The sequence below is a fragment of the Mesoplodon bidens genome (genome assembly GCF_964165515.1).
Source record: "Mesoplodon bidens genome assembly, chromosome: 6".
Taxonomy (NCBI): domain Eukaryota; kingdom Metazoa; phylum Chordata; class Mammalia; order Artiodactyla; family Ziphiidae; genus Mesoplodon; species Mesoplodon bidens.
The window spans coordinates 74,785,488-74,812,046 of NC_138162.1; the positions used below are offsets into that span (position 1 = coordinate 74,785,488).

At 38.4% G+C, this 26,559-nt stretch overlaps 1 protein-coding gene across 1 annotated transcript in view; it reads left to right on the forward strand.

Annotated features, from left to right (window-relative positions):
• PUM3 (pumilio RNA binding family member 3) overlaps positions 1–26,266 on the forward strand; it is a 39,436-nt gene extending 13,170 nt beyond the window's left edge. Inside the window, exons 8-18 of the mRNA XM_081237693.1 lie at positions 511–685; positions 1,666–1,769; positions 2,771–2,849; positions 5,043–5,141; positions 6,052–6,105; positions 9,538–9,618; positions 16,346–16,488; positions 17,159–17,381; positions 19,293–19,380; positions 22,179–22,269; positions 25,976–26,266. Of these exons, the coding sequence (XP_081093819.1) occupies positions 511–685; positions 1,666–1,769; positions 2,771–2,849; positions 5,043–5,141; positions 6,052–6,105; positions 9,538–9,618; positions 16,346–16,488; positions 17,159–17,381; positions 19,293–19,380; positions 22,179–22,269; positions 25,976–26,108 (1,270 nt within the window). The 3' untranslated portion in view covers positions 26,109–26,266. The remainder of the gene's footprint in view (positions 1–510; positions 686–1,665; positions 1,770–2,770; positions 2,850–5,042; positions 5,142–6,051; positions 6,106–9,537; positions 9,619–16,345; positions 16,489–17,158; positions 17,382–19,292; positions 19,381–22,178; positions 22,270–25,975) is intronic.
• The last annotated feature ends 293 nt before the right edge of the window (positions 26,267–26,559 follow it).

Sequence of the window (26,559 nt, forward strand, 5' to 3'; positions counted from 1 at the left end):
TGGTTACAGTTCTCAGTGCATCTTAACTCATTTATCCTCACATCAACCTTATTCTTTCTATTCTGTGACTAAAGAAGCTGAGGCACAGAGCGGTGAAATACCTTGCCCAGGGTCTTTCAGCTGGTAAGACCCTAGGTCTTTTCAAACCTAGGCAGGCTGGCCCCCGAGTCACTTAGAAATGCAAGGTAGAGGGAATTCCCTGGCGGTCCAGTGGTTAGGACTCCACAGTTTCATTGCTGAGGGCCCAGGCTCCATCCCTGGCTGGGGAACTAAGATCCTGCAAGCCGTGCAGCGCGGCCAAAAAAAGAAAAAAAAAAACAGAAAAAGAAAAGAAAGGAATACAAGGTAGAAATACAAGGCAATTTGATTTTCCTTCTCATAGCGTTTCTCTGTGTTAGCCACCTCCACACACAATGATGAGCTGGTCTCAGAAGAAGTGTGTTATGTTTTGTTGCCACCCAGCTTTCTCCTCCTATCACTTCCCTTTTCCCATGGTCACGCCGGGTTTAGGAGCAAAGCACAGATTGCAGAGATAATGAGAAGCTTTAAAGGTCACGTGAGGAAGATGCTGCGGCACGCGGAAGCGTCCGCCATCGTGGAGTACGCCTACAATGATAAAGCCATCTTGGAGCAGAGGACCATGCTGGCAGAAGAGCTCTATGGGAACACATTTCAGCTCTACAAGGTGACAGTTCAAGACATGTTTCCTAGAGATTTTACTTTCCCTGTGTGCTGTTCCTTACCTTCCAATGCCCTGTTTTCAGAATGTATTTTTACTTTGGTGGTTCCTTTAAGAGTCTACCTCATAGCCTTTATCCTCTTGGATTATTTTGTCTTGGGTGTAATAAGCAAGTGATCATACTTACATTTCTTTCTCCCAGAGCACAATCTTTAAATCCCCTATAAATTAAAACTACTTTTGTTACTCCTTCCCAAGTACTGTGTGTAATGCTTTGGTACTTCTGTTTCTACAATCAGATAGACCAAGGAAGAAGATTCTTAATAGTGAAGCTCTGTAAACACCCCCTAGCCAGCTCTGGTTGAAGGGCATCGAGCTCCCTGTTGCTGCCTTCTCCCATGTTTCCTCATGTTTGTGGATTACCCTTCCCCGGGTCATATGCAGAGAGGAAGCAGAGTAGAGAGACCCAACCTTGGATTTAGTACAAGGCTAGTAATGGGACTAGGACAGTTAAAGGATCCACTTCAGACTTCAGGACACAAATACACATATTTACCTCAAGGGAGATGGATGGATTCCTGGGTTCCTTCTGCTAGTCAGTTTCAGCTCCTGGGTTGTACTTTGTGCTCTGTTTCCTTTGTCACAGTCGCTATAGGAATATCCAGCTAATTACAAAACATGGTGGCAAGAATTTGTTAACTGACTACTTGACCTTATGATTAGGCACATGCTAGGTGCTTGGCAAGTATGAACTGGCTGGTTGGTTATTTAGCTTGGCTCTGGAAGTACGATGGTGGGTGTATAGAATGAGAATTAGATAATCAAGAATTACCCTGTGAGTGTCTCTACAGCGGGGCTTTTGTTATGTAAATATGGCAAATCTAAAAATGTAAGTTTATGTGAAATGACAATAATTGATTTTCTTTGTTCTGAAGTTGAAGAAACTTGATTAAATTTAGAGGGGTTTGATTTTTCTTCTGTTGCAGTCAGCAGATCACCCAACTCTGGACAAAGTATTAGAGGTACAGCCAGAAAAACTAGAGCTTATCATGGATGAAATGAAACAGATTCTAACTCCAATGGCCCAAAAGTAAGGAAGCTGTTTTTGTTTTTTTTCTTAACAAATGGCATTTGAAGGAGGAAAGTTTTACATAGCCTTTACAGAGAAAAGGTGGATAGTTTCCCAATTATAGTCTGTTATCTAAATTGGATTGTGAGACTTAAAAGCCCATGCATTTGGCCTTCTTGGAATTTGTACCACAGTGGAGTGGTTAGGGCATTACGCCTGGGACCAGACTTCCTGGGTGTGAATCCTGGTGCCTCTCTCAGTTAATAACTGTGTGACCTTGGGCAACTTAACTTCTCTGTGCCTCAGTTTCCATATCTGTAAAGTTACGATAATAATAGTGTATATTTCATAGAGTTTTATGAAGATTAAATGGGCTAATATTTCCAAAGTGCTCAGAACAGTGCTTTGCCATTAAAAACAACATGTTTTTGCTGTCTACATGGATACTCGATGTGGACTTAAAGTCTTTGGTGCCTGATCATTAGCCTCCACTGTACACCTGAATTCACCAAGTGTCACACTAGGAGGCTTGGATCAATTCGGTGTTTTGCGATTGCTGATACTGTTTTGATCTATTTAGGATTTAACTGCTAAAAGGATTTTGTGAAACTGACACATTATAAAGGAGGCTTGACAGAAAGAAAATAGCCATTAAAAAATAGTCTACATGTGGATTTCTAATCACACGTCCATTGTTGTGTAAAAGAATATAGATATCCTTATTTAAGAAAGTCGAGTGTATTTTGAATGATAATTTCATATTTGCTGATTAGATACTAGAAACTTGTACTCTGGTCTTGGTTGTAGATGGCAAGCAAGACCTATATATATTTTAATAGGTCTAAAAGTTTTTTTTTTTTTAGTCTTAGGATTGCTAAAGATATGATTTATTTTATGACAAATGACATTTGCTAAAACCATTTCACTTGTTTTGATTATTTTAGGGCGACCGAGGTTACCTATCTCTGTATTATTGTGGTGCCATTTCTGACTTTCTTTTTCTTCTTTTTTTCTGTTTTCAGAGAAGCTGTGATTAAGCACTCACTGGTACATAAAGTATTCTTGGACTTTTTTACCTATGCACCCCCAAAGCTGAGATCAGTAAGTTCTTGGTTTTAGGTTTTAAACTGAAACATGTAGAACTGTGTAAAAAATGTGGAATACTGCTTTGATGTATATTGGCTTTTGAAAATTTTAAAGAATTGTTTCCTTATTTAGGAAAGATAATGCGCTAAACTCCCTTTGAAGAAGTCTACTAATTCCATTTAGATTTTTGCCAGAAAGACAGTAGAATTGACCATAATTTTATCAATTTCATTGAATTTTTATATTTTAATTATAATCCAGAGAGCATCCTCTAGCTTAACCTAATCAGAAAATTAACTAACATGGAGGAATATTCAGCATTCAGGGAGTTCAAAATTCACCTGTATTGATACCAAAAAAAAAATTATATCGGTGTTAAAAGGTTACAGGAGGACACTTAGGTAAAACTAAGCGAACCGTTGAAAAACTGGACCTTACATGAGAGTGAAGGTAAATTGCAGTGCCCTTCAAGTCAGTGATGGGAATATAGATGAGAATTCATTTAGTCCCCTGAATTTTGCTTGCCTCATCATACTGTGAACCCATCATCCATTTGTTCTCATTCTAATAATAAGCGATAACCAAGTAACGAGACTCACGTCTTTTTAACAAATATGCCAGATTAAACATTCATAGGAATTGTGACCCTCTCAAAATTGACATGCAAAATAGTTTTCCAAGAGTAGCCACCTGCCTAAGCATGTGGTTCAGTGACCACAGCAGCTGCTGATTCTCTTTAGGGGATTTCTCTCTTGTTCTGGCACAGCACAGTATCTCACAGTTCTGGATTTACTGAGGCAGGACTTTATTTTCAGAACTGAGAAAATAATCATTTGAATATATTCTGTAGCAGAAAGTCTTTATCTTTTTAATGTTGAATGTGTTTTAGTAATAGCAAAAAATCATTGGGAACTTAGTGTGAATATAAAATAATCAGACAGGTTTTTGTGGCCCCGGGGGCATTTTCAATAGAGAGACTTTAAAAAAAAAAAAAACTTTTGGAGGTAAAAGAAGCATAATTGGAATATATGTTTAACTCCCCAACTGGATAGCTTTGCAGAGATTCATAAGTTCAGGTATGTAAGCTGAAAGCTATGTTCTTGAGATTTATCCTGGAAAAGGATTGTGAGATAGTTAAGGGTGAAATTGCTGTTCCTTATTGATAAAAATAGGCCACTTTTCTCCTTCCTGGCAGGAGACTTTGTATTTATTTAATATAAATTTTGAAATTGGGAATGGACTAAACTGGCCCCGCAGCTGTTAGCTGGCAGAACTCACTTATGTCCTATATGCTAGACTTCCAAATATAATTATGAAATTATATACATTGAAAATAAGAAATAAAGATTAAAAATAAGCTAAAATTACCTTGTAATAAATTAATGATTGGGTTTTTACTTAAAGGTCATTGAGTAAAGGCCTAGTGAAGGCCTAGTCTAAATGTTAATGTAGGGATAAATATTTCTTAGAGAAATGTTATTTAAGTGTCTTTATGGTGAATTATTAATATGATTTCCAGAGGTAATCCAGTGATAAATTAAAAAATAAAAACTTTTTCAGACAAAATTAGTGTTTTGGTTTTCTGCTTGTTATATACATGACTCTTTTAGGGAAGAACATTTTATTTATTTTATCTGGCTTTTTTATTAAAAACTCCCTTCTTCCCACAGCCAACTCTTAGATTTTTTTTTTTTCTTCAGAAGTCCTTTAGAATATACTATACATATACAGTTGACCCTATAACAACACGGGGGGTTGGATGCCGATACTCCCGTCCCCCTCAGTGGAAAATCCGCCTATAATCAGCCCTCCCCATCAGCAGTTCTGATTGCGGATTTTACCCACCTTCAGATGGTGTAATGCTATAGTACATATTTACTGAAAAAAATCCACGTGTAAGTGGACCCGCCTGGTTCAAAGCGCACTCGGGGTCAACCGTATACATACTTTTTTGAACAGACGTTGGTAAAACTCAGAGATTTTAATAGAAATTGCCTGCCAGCAGTACTTACTGCTCTTGATGGAAAAGAATGTTTCCAGGAAGCGGTTGTATGGATGTATGCCTGTCCAAAAAATTAAACATTAAATTGTTTGCTACCTATAGTTTCTGCCTTTCATTCTCTGTGCATAACTGCTCCTTAGTAGACAGATTGTGAGAAAGTAAAAAGAAATAGTAAACCAATGCCCTGAACTGCATTTATTCCCCAGGAAGTGATTGAAGCCATCCGAGAAGCAGTGGTATACCTGGCGCACACACACGATGGCGCCAGAGTGGCCATGCACTGCCTGTGGCACGGCACGCCCAAGGTAAGCGTCAGTCAGGGCTTGACTTGCCTTTCCTTAGACTTTTTCGGTCTCCTTGGGGTTTTGCCCTCTTGCGCACAATATTATCTTTGCAAAGTTGTGCCTCAAGGCCTCACAGAAGCTGGCTCCCCTTTGAGCCTTTTGTTTCTTCTCCACTGGAGTCTTCTTAAAGTTTGAAAACTTTGGGTTATCTTGTATGGGGAGGGGTGTGTCAAGCAAGTAAACACACTATTTATGTTAGGCTTAAGTTTATAAAAGTTTTGGTACCTGTCAGCCTCTTCGATTCCTCATTTAATGATCTTGTGGGAGAGGGAGAGGAAAGAGAAGAAAACGAGCAGCTGTGCATTTGCTCCCATGGTTCTTAAGTACTTTGAGGGAAAAGGTAATAATCCATATTAATTATAGAAGCTTAACAGAAATGATCCATATTTCCTTGATTGGTATAATTCTGCCTTTAAAAGACAGTTGTATTTTGTCCAATTTTTTTCTTTCGTCCACTTTTTAATACAAATTTAATTTCTCCTCAACAAGTAATGTATTGAATACCACCTGTATGCTAGACTTTTATGCATTTGAAGACAGTTCAGACATTGGAAGAGGGATCTCAGTTCTTACTATAAAAGGAGGTAGTTTCACTAGGTTTGCCTTGCAACTAATAATTTTATGGTTCCATATTTATGTCTCAATGGATTGTCACATAGAAGTCTAAGATTATAATAGCTCTGAGAGGACTTCTTATAGTGTATTGCATTTTTTGGTTCTGGTTGAATAACTATTTTCACTAATGAAAAGTATGCCACTCCAATGAAAGTTTAATATATAAAATTTTTAACTATGAAATACCTTAATCTATAGCTAATCTGTAACTAAACCTGTAGCTATAAGTTCATTGAGACAATTTTTCTTTTTTAAGGACAGGAAAGTGATTGTGAAAACAATGAAGACTTATGTTGAAAAGGTGGCTAATGTAAGTATAAAAACTACATATTTCTTTTAACTATTTTTAACAATAAAATGTATTTATATCTATTATAGGAAATTTGAAAAGTTCAGAAAATTACCAAGAAAATTACTTATTGTTTCATTTTGTTATAATCTATTTTTATGCATATGCGTGTCTTTTTATATATTATTAAATTTACACAAAATGAATTTCTCATTTTTTCATTTAACATTGTACTGTGGCAATTTTCCATTTTTATTAGTTTTGAAGAGCTGATATTTAGTCTCTAGGTAAATTGCACTTAAGAAACTTGTTACCAATTTTCATTACCACCAAAACATAACAGAAAGTGAAACTTGTCTCTTTTCTTTTCTTAGATTAAATTTGTAGTGTGGTCAAAGAAAATTTTAGTTAAGTTTTATAATTCTTTGGAATCTTTTGGAGATGCTATAACAGCTTTTCGAATGAAATTGGAGGATATAAAAAGTTTTTTCTGAAGGATTAGTTGCCTCAAAAAATAATATTTCTGTGTATTTAAATACTAAATAGTTTTCCATAATAATTCTAAAATATATGTAGTAGTAAGCATTAGTTTTCAATTTTTGAACTATTTTATATATTATGTTTTATAGCTTCTAATTTACAGGTGAACTAAACTTAGTGCTATCAACAACTTTTCCCTCTGAAAAATCCAATAAGAACTACTGGCATCTAGTGAATACTTGATATAGTAAATGCTAATTCAAATTCAGATAAACTGGTGCTCTGTGATTGTATACATATCTGTTGTCTTCTGTAGGATTCAAGACTAGGAAGAGAGTTAGTATAAAACCACGTAGAAGGCAGCTAACTTGGCTGTAACAAAATGAAATAAGAGGCTCTCTAGTGAGGAGTTTTCAGAGTATGAGAAAATTTTATGATTCATATTTCATCATTAAGTAAATCTTTTTGTATAACATGTTAGTTTGAATATTTTAAATCAGAAATGAGTAAAAATAGAATGTTAATAGAAAGTTCTATTAGGTGGAAGGGAGGGATAAACTAGGATTTGGGATTAACATATACACACTACTATATAGAGTGGATAATCAACAAGGACCTACTGTATAGCACGGGGAACTCTACTTTATATTCTGTAATAATCTAGATGGGAAGAGATTCTGAAAAAAAGATGGATATATGTATATGTATGACTGAATCACTTTGCTATACACCTGAAACTAATACAACATTGTAAATCAACTATAGTTCAATATAAAATAAAAATAAAATGACATCGGAAAAAAAAGTTCTGAAAGGTATTAATACTAAAAGACACTCTTTTGTAATAAAATTAGATTGTTTTAATTTTACAATTTGGTTACATCAACAGTAAATTTTTTTGGAGAACCTCATCCCCACAAGGTATTGTGAAGTTTAGCAAATTAACAATTCAGTGTCTTTTTTTATCTCAAGGAGTTGCTTCTGAAGGGGTGAGACAAACTAAAACAACCCATGGATTTGGTCTGTGGGTTATTTGGAAGTATTTGATTTCCAAATATGAGGGATTTCTTGATATACTCTGTATTATTTCAGTCTTTTGAAATTTATAATGACTTGTTTTATGGGCCAACGTGTGGTCTGTGTTAATGTCTTGAATATGTGGGTGTGGTCCTCTGTAAACGTCCGTTAGATCAAAACGGTTTGGAGTGTTTTCAGATCATGGATGTTTTTACTGATTTTATCTATCATTGTCTAGTTCTGTCAGTTGCTGGGGAAGTGTGTTCAAACTTCCAAGCATAATTGTAGAATTGTCTATCTCTCAGTTAAATTCTGTTCCACCTTCTGTATTCACCCAGAGATATTTTACGGTTGGGTATGCTTCCATGTGTGGGACTTAAAAAACCAGAAACCCGTGGTTGTGTACTATATGCACAACATTCTCTACTCTGTTTCCTTCATTTAATTCCTCTCAGGGGTCATTTCATGTCAATATATATTCATCTGTCTACCTCTCTCTCGTTAATGACTTTATGATATTTTATTATATGACTTCCATAGTTCATTTAACAAGTCTCTACTATCGGACACATGAGTTTCTAGTTTTTTATTTCAAATAATTCTCCAGGGCATATCCTTTGTTCGTATGTGGAAGTATGTCTGTAAGATACCTCCCTAGAACTACAATTGCTGGATCAGAAAGTACATGCATTTTAAATTTGTAGTGTTGTTGTCAGTTGCCCTTAAAGAGGTTGAACCACTTTACATTCTCATCAGCAACATAAAAGTGTGCCTGCTCTTCCCCAAACCTTTGCCAAATTAGTATATTATCAAGGGCTTTCACTTTTGTGTATAGGACAGGTGGGATATAGTATTTCATTGTTTTAATTATAGTCCTTAATTAATGAGCATTATTTCATATGCTTAAAGCCATTTGTACTTCTCTTTGTGAACTGATTCTTCATGTTCTTAGCCCATTTTTAGTTGATTGTTGGTATTATATATAGTAAAGATGTTAGACCTTTGTTGTTTTTCTCCAGTTTGTTTCTAGTTGAGATGTTATTCCTGCCATATTCATCGGATCTGGCTCTGAATGAGTGTTGGCTGGTAGCAAAAGTCAAATCCCTCTTAAAGTAAAAAAAGATTTATATCATCATCTGGGATACTTAAAAGGAATATGCCACAAGCTTTGAAAACTTTTTTTTTTTTTTTAACATAAAGTAGAAGTTCCTTAAATCTTGGAACAATATCAGCATCACGGAAAAATTTCTGTTATTTCAATAGTAATGACTGTGAAAGTCCTAATGTATATTTGTATGATCTCATGCTGCTCTACTTTTTGAAAGCAATTGTTTTTATCTTATTCTCATATTCAGTATATAAATATATTCTTCTAGTTCTTTTTTCTTTAGTGTTTCTATTTTAATTATATAGGATTATTTTAAAGAAATTGTACAATATACCAAAGAAAATGAAAAATTATTTGTAATCCTTCAACCCAGTGGTGACAGTGTTTTTCCTTCCAGGATTTTCTGTGTATGTGTATTATGTATATTTTGTATATATAATTATATCTGAGTTTATATATTTTCTTTTTTATGATTGCAGTACTCTTAGTTTTTTTTTTTTTCCCCACTTGTCACTGTAATTTTCTTTGAGTTTAATTTTCAAGTAGCTATTCATTAACAGGATACCTATTTTTGAGAGGTTATATTCTGATTAGTTTAAAAAAGTGCGTCTCAGCTATTTAATATTGAAGAATGTGCTTACCTGTTTGTCTTTTTCTTACTCAACCTAGAATATAATTAACTAGGTCCTGATACAAGAGCACATTTCTTTGAATGACTTTTATCCATCTCATTTATATTATGCTGGATACGTAGTCAGGGTGATAACCTTTTAACGTAACTCCTTAGGTGGAAGAAAAGGGAGAATCTGTGTATTTTTTTAACCTTTACTGGCTTTCAATTCCTACAGGGCCAGTACTCCCACTTGGTTTTATTGGCGGCGTTTGACTGTATTGATGATACTAAGCTTGTGAAGCAGATAATCATATCAGTAAGTAATTCACATAGTCTTGACTTTAAGTTAAATTGATACATCATTTGTGAGTGTGTAAGTTTGATTTCACACGTAGATGTGTAAAGACTTTGAAATGTGTAAATACTTTCTGCCAGTATTTCTTATTTTTTAGTTGCCTTAAGCCTGTTTTGAGGGGGTTGCTTTATTCCCGTACAAACCATAATCCTGTTACTTGATTATTACTAATTAATGTTGCTTTAAATATGTAAAAGACTGCTTAAATTAGGGTAATGTGACTGTTTAGACCATGTAACATACTAAAAGAAAAATTAGCGATGCAGTGTTTAGATTTGATCGGAAATTTATTTTCATAGTAATTCTTCAGTTATTCAAGAACTCCTGTCCACCCAGGCAGAAGCTATCCATGACCTTTGGAGAAACTACCTCTGCATAGCTTATCAATACATCTGTCCTGACTTGAACTGGAGAAGAAAAACTGATGAAGTTCACTCAGTTGTGATGGCTTCTTAGAGATTTCATGAAAGCTGGTGTAGAGTTAGATTAAAATTTTTAACTAAAATTAGAATACTAGTTTCCTTTTTTCATTCAGTTTTTTAGCCCAGTATAATGACCATAAAGTGGTAATAATTGAAAGCGGTTTACTTAACCCTAAATTTGCCTTCAGAAAAACTGAGCTGTTCTCTTATAAAAACTACACCCAAGTAAAAACTACATTATGAAATAATTTTCTTCATTCTGCAATGACTGCCCCTTTTCTGACTTGAGATTCTGTGATCCTCTTTTATTTTTCCTTCCTTTATTTCTAGCATGCAAGTTGTGTTAGGTGTATGATAGAGGTTTCGGGGGAAGGCGTAAGAAATTTCAACACTGGTAGCAGGGACCGAACCTGGAAATGTTTTAAAAAGCACATAATCCGTATAGACACAGATTATTCATTTGAAAGTTGGTACACATGGATGGGGCCCTTGCAGAAATCTTAGTGACAGAAGCGACTTCCACACCATCTGCAGGGAGAAGCATATGGATGTTCAGAAAGAGAATTCACCTGTTGGCCTGTGGTGGTGCTGTGGCCTCTTTGTGGCCTATCTGGACCAGTTAGAGCTGGCTGATGAGGAAAAGTGTCCCAACTAGTGAAGGGATAGGAGATTTGTTTTCTCAGATGCCAGCTGTAGGTCCCAGTGTGTGAATTTCTCATGCCCTTGCTGTCATTTTCCAGCTTTCCCCTTGACTCTTTTAAGATTGTGATGACTTTCTTTGGGATAGGATTGTGGGAAGAAACAAGTTGGCAGCACTTTGATGTTACAGACTGAGTATTTTGACATGTTCCTTGTGACTTTATTACCCTTTTGACTCCAATCAATAATGATTGTTTTTCATTCCAGTGACAGAAATGTGAGGCCATAGATTAGCCAATGAATAAAGTTGTTTCATGAAAATGGAAACAGGCTGGGCTATTGAAAGCTTGCTTTTGTTTAATATTTTCATGACAACTAAAATTTGCATAACTGTTCCAAATGGATTTTAAGAGAAATCAAACTTCCTTCAGGATTTGCCACAATTGTCTGCTAGATTAATTTTTTCCAAAGACTTATGCCACTTAAAGTCGCTGTTGAAACAGTTTTAATTCTTTGTGCTTATCAGTTTGATAAGCACAACTGTTTAACCCACATTCCTAGTGACTTTCTCATACTTAGGGCAGCTTTCCCTGAGAATGGCCTCATTTGCTGATGTCTTGCCTCCAGCTGACAAATGCTCAACGGGTTTTGTGTATCATTAAACTACGTAGCCAGTGATAAAATTATGGAATGCTAATTGCTCTTGCAAATTTCCCCGCCATCCACCACAAAACCTGTTGCAGTATGCAGTGCTTGTTAAAAATACCCAAGAAAGCTTAGTGTTGCAAAACATTCTGTTCAGGGTAACCAGACTCCTGCAAATGTCACGTTGAAATCACAGCCTGGTCAGTTGAGCCCTCACCTTTCAAAATGGATACACACTGTTTCCCACTTACTTTACTTTACTTTCTAAAATAAACATACTTATAAAATCCGACCCTGGACTTGTTGGTATGATGCAACTGCTTTGACAGCAGTGATCCTCTAAAAAGGAAGTAAGTGCACTGGCCATTTGCTCTTTGAGAGTGAATATTGATACATACTTTAAAGTGTAGTATCTTTAAGATGCTATACAGAAGATATAAAGAATAATAACAGTGAACACCCAGCCTCCCACCTGATCGGGCATGAAGAAGTAAAACTTGCCAAATACAGTTGAAGTTCAAGCCCTCTGTGTACTTTTTTTTTTTTTTTTTTTTTTTTGCATATCCTTGTACCCCCGCCCCTGCTGTGATGGATTGGTGCTTATTCTTTGCATGCATTCCCTTATCCTTTTGCTATATGTAGATGTTTATGGCATTATTTTGCATGTTTACAAATTCTATATAAGTGATGTGTGTTTTCTCCTGCAACTTGCTTTTTCCTTTTGGCATTATGTTTGTGAGTCATCATCAGGAGTCAGGAAGCTTTTTTAATAAAGGGTCAGATAGTAATTATTTTAGGGTTTGTGAGTCGTGTATGGTCTCTGTCGCATATTCTTGTTTGCTTTGTTTTTTGTTTAGCAACACTTTAAAATGTAAAAAATATATATATATATATTCTTAGCTCACAGGATGTACAAAAACAGGCTGCTGATTAGATTTGACCTACAGGCCATGGTTTACCCACCACTGTTCTAAACCATTCATTTTTCAATGCCAAATAGTTTTCTACTCTATGAATATACCACAGTTGATTTTTCCATTTTTTCTGTTGATGGACATTTAGGTTGTTTACAGTATTTGTAACTTTAAACATTCATATTATTTTTTGCTATTCCAAATAATTCTGTAAGCCTTCTTGTATGTCTCCTCATTTCTCAAAGGCATTTACTTAGCAGAACTGTGGGTTGCCAGATAAGCTGCCCATATGTTATATAGAGTCATGTGTCTGTGTTTCCCACGCAGCCACTACAAAACCTGTTGCATTATGCAGTGCTTTTAAAAATAGCCAAGAAAACTTAGTGTTGCTAAGCATTCTATTCAGAGTAACTGGATTTCCTGAAATGTCAGGTTGAAATCATAGCCTTACAAACACTCCTTTTCTCTTTAAGACCAGGCTCCAATTCAATCTCCAGATAATGTTCTCTGATCTCTCAGCCAGACCTGCTCTCCCCATTCTCTCAACTCTTATAATTTTTGTCTTTGCCGTCTGTTCATTTAGCAGTTAATTGCGATCTGACCCAGGGCTTACAAACTCAGAAACATTCATTGACCAGGCAGGTAAATGAGTGAGGCGGGCCAGGTTGGGAGGGGCGGGGGGAACTAGAATGCACATGCCCTGTCCAAGGCGGTAGCCACCCTTGGCTCCAGCTTCTGGGAGTGTGAGCCCCATGGTGATAGATCTTCCAATTTATTTTTCTTTTTTAATTGTGATAAAATTTACCATCTTAGCCATTTTTAAGTATATAGTTAAGTGGTGTTAAGTGTAGTCACATTGTTGTACAACCAATCTCCAGAACTTTTTCATCTTGCAAAACCAAAACTCTGTACGTTTAATAACCTCATCCCAATTTTTTGAGTGCAGCCAAAAAGTTGGACTTTTGTGTAAAGTCACCGCATTTTTTAAAACAAAACACTCAAGAGGCTGCAGTCACTGCCAGTGATCTAACCTTCTTTTTACACTTCTGTTTTTATCCATTATTTAAATGTCTTATTTTTATTTTTAACTTTTAAAGAGTTCCTCTTGCCTCTTCTGCTAGATTTTAGCTCTTAGGTTAAGGTCAGCCTGTGTTTCTTTTTGTTCACACACAGCCTTCCATAGAGGAACATGCACCATGGATGGGCATGGTGCTCAGTAATGTATGTTGCATTTTGCATTTCTTTCTTCCACTGAAAATGCATATGTGCTCTAACCTTACTTCCAGTGTGCACCTTTCATTTCGACCTTTCCCTTTCCCTTTTAAAAGAGGGTTGGCAAAACAAGAATGCCAAAGAATCTGACAAGGGTCCAACACAAGGTCAGAATGGCCACACATTTTCACAAGGGAGATCTTTTGTTCTTCCTGCACTTTTCTTCTGTTTACATACCTGCGTTAGAGTAAAGCGTTAAGGGGAAGATATTACAACAGTGGTCCTTCTTGTGATCTTCTCTAAGTAAGAGGGAAAGTGAATTGAAAACCTTTACATTTGAACCTTCATCGTTGGGGCTCTTTCTCTTTTGAGGATGCCAAACTCATGACTCCCATCAGCTTTATTTAACCTCCATAGTTAAAGATGCTGTATATTGATGGGTGTTTTCCACATGAAGATAATTACTTTATAGCAGTTTCCAGTTTACAGAGTGAACTTTCTGATTTGCTTCTGGTAGTGGCCCACAGGTGGGGCAGGTTTATCATTTCCTTTTGCAGATAAGGGAATTGATGTATAGAGAGGTTAAAGGATTTTCCAAAGGCTACACAGCTTGAACCCAAAGACCAAATTCAGCACAAATCAACTGCTCTGTAGCTGCCTCTACTCTATCTCTACGTGTTTTGACACTCAGTGTTCTCCAGGTGATCATCTAGAAATTTCTCTCCTCTGTGTGTGACCCAGGTTAAAGAGAAATGAATTAGTACTCCATAAAATAGCATCACTCATACTGTTTTATTTTTTCCAAGATGAATGTTTTTGATGGTAGGAAACCAGGAATAAGGGGGAGTTGGGGGAGAATTAAATGATACCACATTTTTAAGTAAACATTGTTTAGTTTCATATGATTGTTAGTTTATAAACATTGCACTCGTTTAAGAATCTTAGACCAACATAAGTGTAGGTTCTAAATTCCTTAATTACAGACTGAAAGGTAGTAAAAGTTCAGTGAATTTGGGCACTTAGTCCTTGAGTAGTATTTTTGCATGGATTTTATATGCATCTTGTGTTAAGGTGAAACCATTTCTGCCCAAGCCAGATAAGATGCACTAGTCCTTAAGTGTATGTAGAACCCACAGAGAAGATCAAGTACATTGAAGACTACATTGCTGGCTTCATGCCACTCCTTTTCCTCCTAGGCCAAGAAAAAAAAAGTTAATTAAAAATAAATAGCAGCCATTTATAGTTCTTCACTGCCTACTCCCCGCCTCCCTTTTTTTTTTTTTTTTAAAGCAAGGGTTTTAAAGGTATAATACCCCAGAGGGTTTTTTAAGGACAGCAAAGTTGTGGAGGTTTTTTAATGATTGTACACACTGGCCTAAGCTATGTATCATTCTCAGTCTCCTCTTTAAACTGATTAAAGCATTTCTCTTCTTTTATGAGTTGGTTAAACCTTAAATAAAGCCACACGAAAAGTAGTCCATATTTGTGGCACTAAATGCCTCTTTTTCAAAAATGCATATGTGAGTCTACTTTGGGACATGTTTACCTTGAAATTGCAAAAGAGCTCCCATCTCCATGAAGTGATGTACATTTTTTTTCTGTTTTCCCCTTTAGTACTGAAATTTTAAGTCATTTTTTCTGAGTGGTTAAAAGTTATATTCGTTTTCAGGTGGTTAGATCTGTTGCACCTATTTTCTAGCTTGTTTTTTTATTTTTTCCTGCACTGAAATTACTAATCTCATTGTAATCAGTAGGCACTCAAGAGAATAGCAGATCTGAGTATATCATCTCCTGGAGAATTCCTTTCCCTAAGAATGGGGTGTATGTTTTCTTTGAAAGAGACTAGAGTTGAAGTCAGAGGAGCAGAACTAGTGAGAGCCCTTGCACTGCCACTCTCACGTCCTCCTGCAGGTCACCTCTCCCCTTTCTGGGCCCCTCATCTGTAAAGCTGGGTGGTTGGACTGAATTCTTTCTGTGGCCCCAGCCAGTTCTGAAGAATCTCTGGTGTTCAGTCACACATGGCTTTGAATATTAAGTTTGTTATAAGAAATAGGAATGTTAGAGAGGGAAAGACCAATGATTTTTCTGTTGCATACGTAGAATAAACGAGTTTTTAAACAGTGACTTTTCTGTCTTTGCAAATATCGCCAAATCTACACAGGAGCTCAGTTGGGGTGGGGATGACATTGCCTTTATTCCTTAATCAAACAACTAGAAAAGGAGGTTACTGTTCTTGTTGATCGGAGATGTCATAGAATGCAATTATTTGTAACTGCTCCATGGAGTCTTTCTGCATTTATTCCCCTCCCCCCTCTTTCTGTTTTCGACGTGATACTTAAACAGCCTTCATTTGCCATGAGTAAGTAACCTAACTTTAAAAGCCTTTATCCACTTGTTCTATTTAACAGAGTTTCTTTATCTCCTTTCACATACATCTCATTAGGGGAATTCTAGTAAGAATGGTCGTCATCCGTGCTGCTGCTCCATTTAAGTGCAGCTGCAAATTAACTGTATCTGCTCAGTGGCCCCAGCAAGCAATGTCCCTAGTAATAGTGGCCTAAGAAATATTGGTTACAATGAATGAGATGACTCCTTTAGACATAAATTTTTTAAGTCCTTGAGCTTGGTCGGTTAAATATGAATGGATTGTTCAATAATGCTAGTCCCAGTAGAGAGGCAGTTCTGTATTCCGAGTGTAAATTTCTTTGTGCTTTAATGAGACGACTTCAGAGCTAGCTGTACATTTTTTCATTAAGTACGTTGGGGGAAAGTTATGTATCCTTCCTTACCATTCAGATTCCAATCATAGTTTATTTTAAGCATACAGATTCACTTTTTGTTTCTATAATTTTACAGGAAATTATTAATTCCTTGCCTAACATAGTAAATGACAAATATGGAAGGAAGGTCCTGTTGTATTTACTAAGCCCCAGAGATCCTGCACACACGGTAAGAGAGATCATTGAAGTTCTGCAGAAAGGAGACGGTAATGCACACAGGTGAGGGACAGTAGAATAAAGGGCTTGGGTCCTTTATTCCTCTGCTCTGATTGTTCATTCATTTTGAGTGGCATGTGCTTCCATAAATCTACTCACATGTGTACACCTCTCATGGTCCCTCCCTCTCTAAAACTCCAAAGGTGAATTCCATTTTTAAGTCTGTAGTTTGGGCAGATTCTTAAAGTTTTTATCCTGAAAAGGAAATGAAAGCATCGTATGCCAAAAGAACGCCTCTGAGGCCCAGCACATAGTAGGCGCTCGGGTGTGTGTTTTGCTTTATGTTTAAAGCAACTGGTATCACTTAATCAAGTAGTCTGGGGAGCAGAATCCATAAAGTAATCTAAACATGTGTTGTAAGATATTCTGTTATTGTCGTTATTTGGTTCAAGGTTGGTTCAGGATTTTTTTCTTTTTTTTGTATCACACAAGGCAGGTTTCACTTATTGAGTGCTCATTCTGTGCCAGGCACTGTTCAGATCCTGGGGACACAAAGATGAAAGACAGATATCCCGCCCTCAAACTGCTTATCTACATGCACAACAGAAATTAGACAACAGAGCGTGGCACACACAAACTGTTATAAGCCCTTAGAGATTTCTGTGATAATAAAACACCATATTTCCTTTGCTATTTATCTTACCTTAATTCTTCATTCAATATGTTACCACAGTAAGAAAGATACAGAGATCCGCCAACGAGAGCTCTTAGAATCCATTTCTCCAGCTTTGCTAAACTACCTGCAAGAACACGCCCAAGAGGTGGTGCTGGATAAGTCTGCGTGTGTGCTTGTGGCTGACATCCTGGGAGCTGCCATTGGAGATGTGCAGCCTGCCATGAATGCCGTTGCCAGCTTGGCAGCGGCAGAGCTGCATCCTGGTGGCAAGGATGGAGAGGTACTGTGCTATCATGAGACAGGCGGGAAAGCCACAGTGGCTGCAAAAACTCCAATCACTGGGAACATTGCTATAAAGAGAATTTTAGTGATAATTAACTCACCTCATACCCACAGTACATTTGGAAATTGCGAATTCAAAACACTGCTGTTAACGCTCACTGTCTTCTGATGACTCCACATAACTGCAGAGTAAAAACAAAGTCCTGGGCTTCCCTGGTGGCGCAGTGGTTGAGAGTCCGCCTGCCGATGCAGGGGACATGGGTTCGTGCCCCGGTCCGGGAAGATCCCACATGCCGCGGAGCAGCTGGGCCCGTGAGCCATGGCCGCTGAGCCTGCGCGTCCGGAGCCTGTGCTCCGCAACGGGAGAGGCCACAACAGTGAGAGGCCCGCATACCGCAAAAACAAAAACAAAAACAAAAAAAAAAAAAAAAAAAAAAAAAAAGTCCTCTTAATGCTGTCCATGATTGACCCAGGCTGTCTTTCCAGCATATTCTGTGTTCTTAATTTTGTTTTGAATTTGCTGTGGACTTTTGCACTTCTTTCATTTGTATGTACTTCTTTTCTCAACCTCAAGTGCTGCTTATGTTTCCATTTTCCTGTGCTCTTCCTGTAGAAAGCCTTATTAATCCTTCCAGGTCCTCAGAATCCTTCTCTGTGAAGTCTTCCTTAATTCCCTCTCAATCAGAAAGTTTTTGCTCTTTCTGATAGCTCCTGCCTATGTTGTTTGGGCCTTGTGTTATTCTGCCTTGTATCTTAAGTTTCTTGGTTCATGCACTGGATATGTGGTAGGCAGTGGTCAACACACCCCCTCCCCACCCGCCGAAAAAGAGAATACCCTTTGGGGAAACACAATACTTAAATAAATATGCACACAAATGATTATTTATTGTAGAATAGAGATACGTGCTGTGAAGGAAAACGCCAGGCTTTATGGGATTATATACAAATGGGAGCCAACCTGTCCTAGGAGGGCTTCCTGAGGCAGTGAAAGCGAAGCTGAGACCCAAAGGACTGGTAGCTGAGTGAAGAAAGAAGATTCTAGGCGGAGAGCAGAGCACGTGCGGCCGCCTTGGAGGAAGGAAGAAGCTCGGCGTGTTTGAGAACAGGAGGCTCGGGGGGCTGGAAATCAGTGAGCGAAGGGAAGAGGAAGGCGGAAGCCAGATCCTGCCAGGCCCTCGCCCCGCACTGGGTTGTGAGCTCCTGATGGACCCACATGGATGGGGAGCCCACTGTTTTCTGACACAGGAGATGGGGAAAGAAATGGGCCGTGGATCTTAGAGACACCCTGGCTCCTGCCCTCACAGGGCAGATCCTGTTAACAAATTGGGACTATGCATGTGTAGTGAAAGTTCCTCTGTAAGGACACAGGGCCTGTTGTCTCCCGTGCTGGACAAGGAGAGATCCTAGGGGATCTCTGTGCGAGCGGTTGGTATGGCCCTTGAAAAGGAGTGAGGTTAAGCTGAAAGATGCTTTCTCCGCCTGCTCAACAGGTAGTGCTTGCTCCTCAGGCGTCACCTTCAACGGTGATTTAAACATCATCCAGCCTTAGGTTGTAATGTTTCTGCTGTCGTGTTCTGTCCCATCGGTGTCTTTGCTCCTCAGAAATGCGTATGACAGTCTGGAAAGTGGTTAGCGTGATCTTAAGATGAGCCTGGTGGTACAGCTGTTCAAACTGGAGCTCGTGAAGCTGAATGGGAGCTGCCTCAGCGGCCATGTTATCTTGAATAAGCATCTTCATTTCAGTCAGGGTTGGAGTCGATCTCTGGTCCCTCCAGGTGTAGCGGTCGTTGTAGATAAAGACCTCTTAAGCCTTTTGGAACTTTCAACTCACCTGAGACTTTATCCGTATATGGTGATATAGAGTGGATGAAAACAACTTTTTAATTAATATGTTCTTGACCCCTCACAGCTTCACGTTGCAGAACATCCTGCAGGACATCTAGTTCTGAAGTGGTTAATAGAGCAAGATAAAAAGATGAAAGAAAGTGGACGAGAAGGTAGGCTGTGCAGCTTGACCTTTTCTTGTATTGGATGTGGAATTTCAGTCATGTCTGGCATCCCTGAACTTTATGCCGGCCATTTAAGTTCAAATGAAAGTCTGTTGAGTTTGTGAGTAAGAAATGATTTAGTGGTTGCAAATAATGCTTTTTCCCCCTGGAAATTTGTCTCCTAGAATCCTTTCATTTTCTTTCCCTTTCCCACCCTCCCTCCCTTTCTCTCTTCCCTCCTCTGCTACTTCAGACTTCAAAACGGGCTTGTCCAGCATTCTAAAATGCCATTTTATTCTTTGAGGATGGTGAGGGCAGAGTAGGAGGGCCAGTTTGTGAGTATCGTCATCCCAATTGAAAAGCATATTTATCTTTAGTTTTGAGGAAAGGATAAGCAGAAGAAAATTATCCTCATCAGAGAATTTTGAACTGGTGCCTATTTGGCATTCAAATAATATGACCAAAGAGCAAGCCAGTCCTTGGCACTTCCTGGTTTTTCATAAACCTTACAGCTGCTCTGTAGAAGCTCAGCTCTCAAGAGGAGGACAGCATCTTTTATTTATTGATGAGTGAAAACTTGCGTATCATTCCCCTCTCAGTCCTGTCTTTGACCAGACCTTCTCTTTCTAAATTCAAACTCCATCTGGTATTTTAGCCACTAAAGAGGCTTTCTCCCACTGAGTTAAAACAGTTTGGGCTTTCTGTTACTGTGTCTGAAAAAAGTGACAGATGATGAATTTATGTCTTGAGGCAAGTTGCTGTTCTAATGGTTAGTGAGGCAATCAGTATAGTAGTAGAACTGTCTCTTCTCACTCTAACTTTAAGAACAGAGACTTGGGGGGCTTCCCTGGTGGCGCAGTGGTTGAGAGTCCGCCTGCCGATGCAGGGGACATGGGTTCGTGCCCCGGTCTGGGAAGATCCCACATGCTGCGGAGCGGCTGGGCCCGTGAGCCATGGCCGCTGAGCCTGCGCGTCCGGAGCCTGTGCTCCGCAACGGGAGAGGCCACAGCAGTGAGAGGCCCGCGTACCGCAAAAAAAAAAAAAAAAAAAAAAAAACAGAGACTTGGGCCTATTTCTCACTGTAAATTTTTTATAAAAGAGGAAGCTTCTGGTAATAAATTTTGAAGAAAAAATAATGTATTGAATTATCTTTTTATTATTAAAAAGTTGGAGCATAGTTGAGCTGAGTTTATGTCAGAAAAGTTGTCTTGCTTTTAAAATCCAAGCAATTTTCTAGTGACTTTTCTCCTCATTTAAATGGCCCTGGCAACCCTAAAACACATCTGTTTGAACTTGATGTATTTGTCATTTTCATGTAGCACCAAATGAGTGGCTAGCTGTCTTGGTTATCTGTTGCTGTGTAACAAGCCACCTCAAAACTTCGTTTTCAAAACAACAGTCATTTGGTTGGTGTTTGGTGGAGCTCAGAGGCTCTACTCGGAGTCATCTGGGGCTGCTTGGCTTGGGGTTGGATTATCCACGTTCACAGTGGCTGGCAGTGGCTAAGTCCAGCAGCCTTGCTTCCTCTCCCTTGGCTGTTGGGTTTCCTCACAATATAGTGGTTGAGTTTTAGGAGGACAAAGTAGGTGCATGGTACTTTCATGCTTTAGCCTCAGAAGTTATTTAAGGGCAGTTGTACCATACTCTCTTGATTAAGTCAGTCGCAAAGGCCCACCCAGTTCAAAAGGAGAAGACATCAGTTCCACCTTTAGATGAGGGAATGGCACTATTCTAGAAGCATACACAGACAGGAGATACTGTTGTGGTCACCTTTGGAAAACATTGTCTGCCTCACCAGCTGATTTCTGTCCCTCTTGAGCACGTGCCACGAAGAATAAAATAGTCATAGGCTTCTTGGCTTTTAAAGGCTCCTCATATTTGGGTATCTTTGAATTTTACGTGCTACCTACCCAAGATGTTTGCCTTTAAGATAGGTTGTCCCCACCTCCATCTGTACCAGATCCTAGTCTTCAGAATTTCTCCTTTGTCGAAGAGTTAGTTAACACTTAGATGGCACAGTGAATAAGATAATACACTCTGAGACCTTGGGAATCAGATGTACTATAATAACAAAAGATGAATCGTATTTTTGACGGGTGAACGAATGTTTAGTATTGTAGAGAGAAATTGCCAGGTGTAAGCCAGAATAGTCATTTGACCATTAACCGTGTTCAAGGCACCTTCTGAGTGAGCATTTTCCTTGAGGGGAAACTTGATTTTAACCAAACACGAGGTGCTGCTGTCAAACATTTACTTCCTTAATAATTTTCAGGCCAGGGTTAAATCATTAAATAATACAAAGAAATGCAAACATGACCAAGCGAGCATTTTATAAGAAGTCATTGTTTCTCTTGAGTAATTACTGCTAAACATAGCTGAGGATTTGGGTCAGGGTTGAGAGAAATGGCTGTATTAAAAATGCATTACATAAAGCTGAGCTAGAATATTTAGTGTTAAGTGATACTGGGTGAGAACTCTTTATTAGCTTTCTCATTAAAACATGTTTCCAGCTTTAAGGGTAGTAGAGGGGCTTCCCTGGTGGCGCAGTGGTTGAGAGTTCGCCTGCCGATGCAGGGGACACGGGTTCGTGCCCCGGTCTGGGAGGATCCCACATGCTGTGGAGCGGCTGGCCCCATGAGCCATGGACGTTGAGCCTGCACGTCTGGAACCTGTGCTCCACAACAGGAGAGGCCACAACAGTGAGAGGCCTGCGTATAGCTTAAAAAAAAAAAAAAAAAAAGGGTAGTAGAGAGAGAGATTGGGAGTTTAAATCTTGGTCTATGATGTTCATTAAGTTTATTTTACAGGTTGTTTTGCAAAAACACTCGTAGAGCTTGTGGGTATGAAGAACCTGAAGTCCTGGGCTGGTGTCAATCGAGGAGCCATTATTCTTTCCAGGTATGTAGAACGTGTGCCTTTTTCTGCTCAGGGTCCTCATCCTCAATGCCCGTGAGGGCAAACCGTGCTTCCTTCACACTTACTTCTCAGTTCTAATGTCTGTTTCCCATAGTCCAGTATTCCTGTCTGTTACTCTTGGTCTAGACAACTATACCAAATATTAGAGAGCAAATGTGACTCTTCCCATCTGTCCTTACAGTTTCTTTTCATATGCCCTCTTTTGGATGGCAGGCATCATAAAATTATGGCATTCACAAGGCATCATTTGATTGTTTCACCACATTTACGGTTTTGACCAAAGTTTACTTGTGTTCTTTTTTAATGGATTAGTTTTGTTCCTGTAAAAACTGACAGAGTTGTTTTTCAAATCGTGACTGACTTTACTGACTTTGTTTTCAACTACTCTAAAAGGATTCGAGAAGCATTTGCTATTAAAGTCTGCATGCTAATTAATCTTTGTTTCTAATTTAAATGATAGAAAACTGATGATTTGTGAATTGAGACATAAGCTTAACTTGTATGTTGTTGTTTGGACATAGGTTGAGCTTATAATTTATGGGTCATTGAAATTTCCATCTATTCTATTCCCAGATAAAACCCTTTTTATTAAGGATATTCATTTTAAAATAGATTTGTGTGTTGTTTTGAAATAATCACTGTTGATTTTTTTCACCCTGCTGTGTTGTTGAGATTTGGAAAAACAGTTACCAGTCTCAGCTTGAATTTCCCACAGTATTTCACATGCCAAGTTACTATGCAATTTAATTTGTATATGTTTATAAATGTTGTAGGCATTTCTTCAATATATATTTTGATTTGGTACACATATACTCACAAATACATACATTCCAAACATGCATTCATTATTTTTAGGTATATCAGTATCTCCAAATATATGGATGATACAGATCACTAGTTTATTTCTCATTAAAATTAGCTAATTTTCCAGTTGATTTTGAACAGCCGGAGTCCATTAGCTGAAACATGAACTTTTTGACATGAATATCTTTATTGGGCATTTGGAATGTTAACACCTACTGACACATTCTTTCATTACACTCAATTAACTAAAAATTATGACAATGCCGTAAAATTAATTTTTTTAAATATCTTTATTGGAGTATAGTTGCTGATTCACTTTGTTATACAGCTATATGTATACACATATCCCCATATCCCTTCCCTCTTGCATCTCCTTCCCACCCTCCCTCTCCCACCCCCTCTAGGTGGTCACAAAGCACCGAGCTGATCTCCCTGTGCCATGCAGCTGCTTCCCACTAGCTATCTATTTTACATTTGGTAGTGTATATAAGTTCATGCCACTCTCTCACTTCGTCCCAGCTTACCCTTCCCCCTCCCCGTGTCCTCAAGTCCATTCTCTATGTCTGCGTCTTTATTCCTGTCCTGCTCCTAGGTTTATCAGAGCTTTTTTTTTTTTTTTTTTTTTAGATTCCATATATATGTGTTAGCATACCGTATTTGCTGTTCTCTTTCTGACTTAACTTCAGTCTGTATGACAGACTCTAGGTCCATCCACCTCACTACAAATAACTCAATTTCGTTTCTTTTTATGGCTGAATAATATTCCATTGTATATGTGCCACAGAACCAGGAAGAAATAGAAAATATAAACAGACCAGTCACAAGCACTGAATTGAGACTGTGATTAAAAATCTTCCAACAAACAAAAGTCCAGGACCAGACGGCTTCACAGGCAAATTCTATCAAACATTTAGAGAAGAGCTAACATCTATCCTTCTCAAACTCTTCCAAAATGTAGCAAAGGGAGGAACACTTCCAAAGTCATCCTACGAGGCCACCATCACCCTGATACCAAAACCAGACAAAGATGTCACAAAAAAATAAAACTACAGGCCAATATCACTGATGAATATAGATGCAAAAATCCTTAACAAAATTAATTTTTAAAGATTGCTCATCAATCAGAGCTCCCCTTGGGTGGATTTCAAACATGAGAAGGATACTGTAGGTTTATTATGGAATATTCCTTAAAACAGGAATATGAAATATCTGAACATGAAGTATCGGAGGTTCTAAAGGGAAGTGAAACTGGAGATAAATTAATAATTGATTAATATAATAATTATTTTTATTTGGCTTTAGAATATTGTCATATGCTTGTTTGGCAAAATTCTTTCCTTGTTTATATTATTCTTTAAAACTCGTGCAGTATGTGTGTGCGTGTTTCTTTTTGTTTGTTTTGCTAAATCTTTTTTAGAGTAAGTGACAAAGTGTCATTCTGGGTGAAAAAATCAGCCTTGTATGCAGTCTGAAAAATAACTCAGAGAAGCATAATTCTCTACATTTAAAGGCATGAGCTCTAGACAGACTGCCTGGGTTCCAGTCCCAGCTCACTGTGTGGCCTTAGGCAAATTATTCAGCTTTTCTGAGCCTTAACTTTCTTGGATGTAAAAGGAGATTAATAATAATCCTAGGTTGTTATGAAACCTAAATGGGATGATGCATACATAATGCTTAGCATTATGTTTAGTGCGTGTGTTCAGTAAATATTAACTTGTATCACTATTATGCACCGTGTGACTGTGTGTTTAGCCAAGGTTTATAAAATAAGAACACCTATGAGTCACAAGTCTGTTGAGAGGGCACTTTACTTTTCAGTTTTGCAGGTGGCAAGCAGTACTTGTTGCTTGTCTTCCACAATCATGTCCTCCTCTCTGTGGACATGATGGAAATTATTGGGACCAGGGTCTTTCAAACATGCCAAGTGATTTCTTTCTGGGTTGTGTTTCAGTGGTCAGCATTTAAGCAGGGTCATGAGGAAGTCGGGGGAGAGTAGGAAATTCGGCCCTGGGGTTGGGTGGTTGAGTGCTTGTGACTTCGCCCCTATTTAGAGAAAGGGGCCTACTTGTTGCCCGTCTGCAGAGCTCTGCTCCCCTGTGATAAAGTAGGCCAGCAAGGTCTCAGAGAGCAGGGCTGACCTCATTTTGTTGAATGACTCACACTGATCGAGTGGTTAATTAGGAACCAGGCTCTGGCTGGGTGCTTCAGACACGGGGTCATGTGAGCCTCAAAACACAGCCCTGTGAAGAAGGCGGGGTCTTTTGTTCCCACTCTGCAGGCCAGGAAACTGAGTCTTTGAGAATTTAAATAGCATGCTCTTGGTTGTATAGTTACTGAGCGGCAGAGGCAGGTTTCAGATCTGGGCAGTTAAGCTCCAAGGTAAAGCTCTTTACCCCTTCACTCAGTGTTTTGGCAATAGAGTTCAGTAAGAAGGCCATTCATTAACTGCTTACCTTTCATGCTCCCCACCTTTCCTCCGTGTACACCTATTCGCACATGTTAATTCAGTCACTCAGTGAGCATTTCTTGACTGTCTGCTCTGTGTACGTGGTGCCGTGAGGTAAATAAAGCACAGGGTCCTTGCTCCTGAGCTTTTCTAGGTGGAGAAGGAAAGGTAGAATAAATGTAGTAAACAATTTTAAGGTAGGGTGTTCGTCCTAAGACAAAGTGAAAGCAGGACCAATTATGTGGTTTTAGAATATAGGCTACTAGCCCCCATCATTCATCTGATCAATGGGGGAAAAAAAGCGTTTATAGTTACACAACTTGTCTCACAAGTCAGTGAATTTTTTGTACTGTGTGCGAAGGTAGTATTTGCAGACAATCTAAGGGTTTTTTATGAAATTTAATTTTTTGTTTGCTAATTTTTGTCTTCTCTCTTCAGCCTTCTCCAGAGCTCTGATCAAGATGTTGCAAATAAAGTCAAAGCTGGATTGAAAAGCCTTATTCCCACATTGGAAAACAACAAAAACACCAGCAAAGGAATAGAAATGCTACTTGAAAAACTGACTGCCTAGATAGAAACAGTTAAGAACAAGTTGGAGTCATTTTTCCTCTTCTGTTTTCCCAGTACAGAAAAGAAGGGCTAGGGTCCACCTTACTGGTAATGTGGGTGCTCTGTATATGTGTTTCTTCTTTGTAGAAGAATCTATTTATAAAATGATTTCTAAAAATGGCCTTTGTAAGAAACAAATCTCAGCCTTCTCTTTTATTGTATTGAATAGTAAGCAAATTACAATGTAAAAGATTTAACAGTCATACACAGTGGGACCGACCAAATTTATATAAATAGTTGTGTGCATTGATTCAGGGGAAAAGACATCTTCAGTGAACAGTAGTCTGAGAGGGCTTCATGGAGGAGGAGGAACCTGAGAGTTTCCTGCTTCAGAGGAAGGCACGATGTGGTAAAGAAGAGCCACGGGGAGTCCTTGGCGGGAGCAGTGAGGTGGCAGTCAATGGTTTTGAACT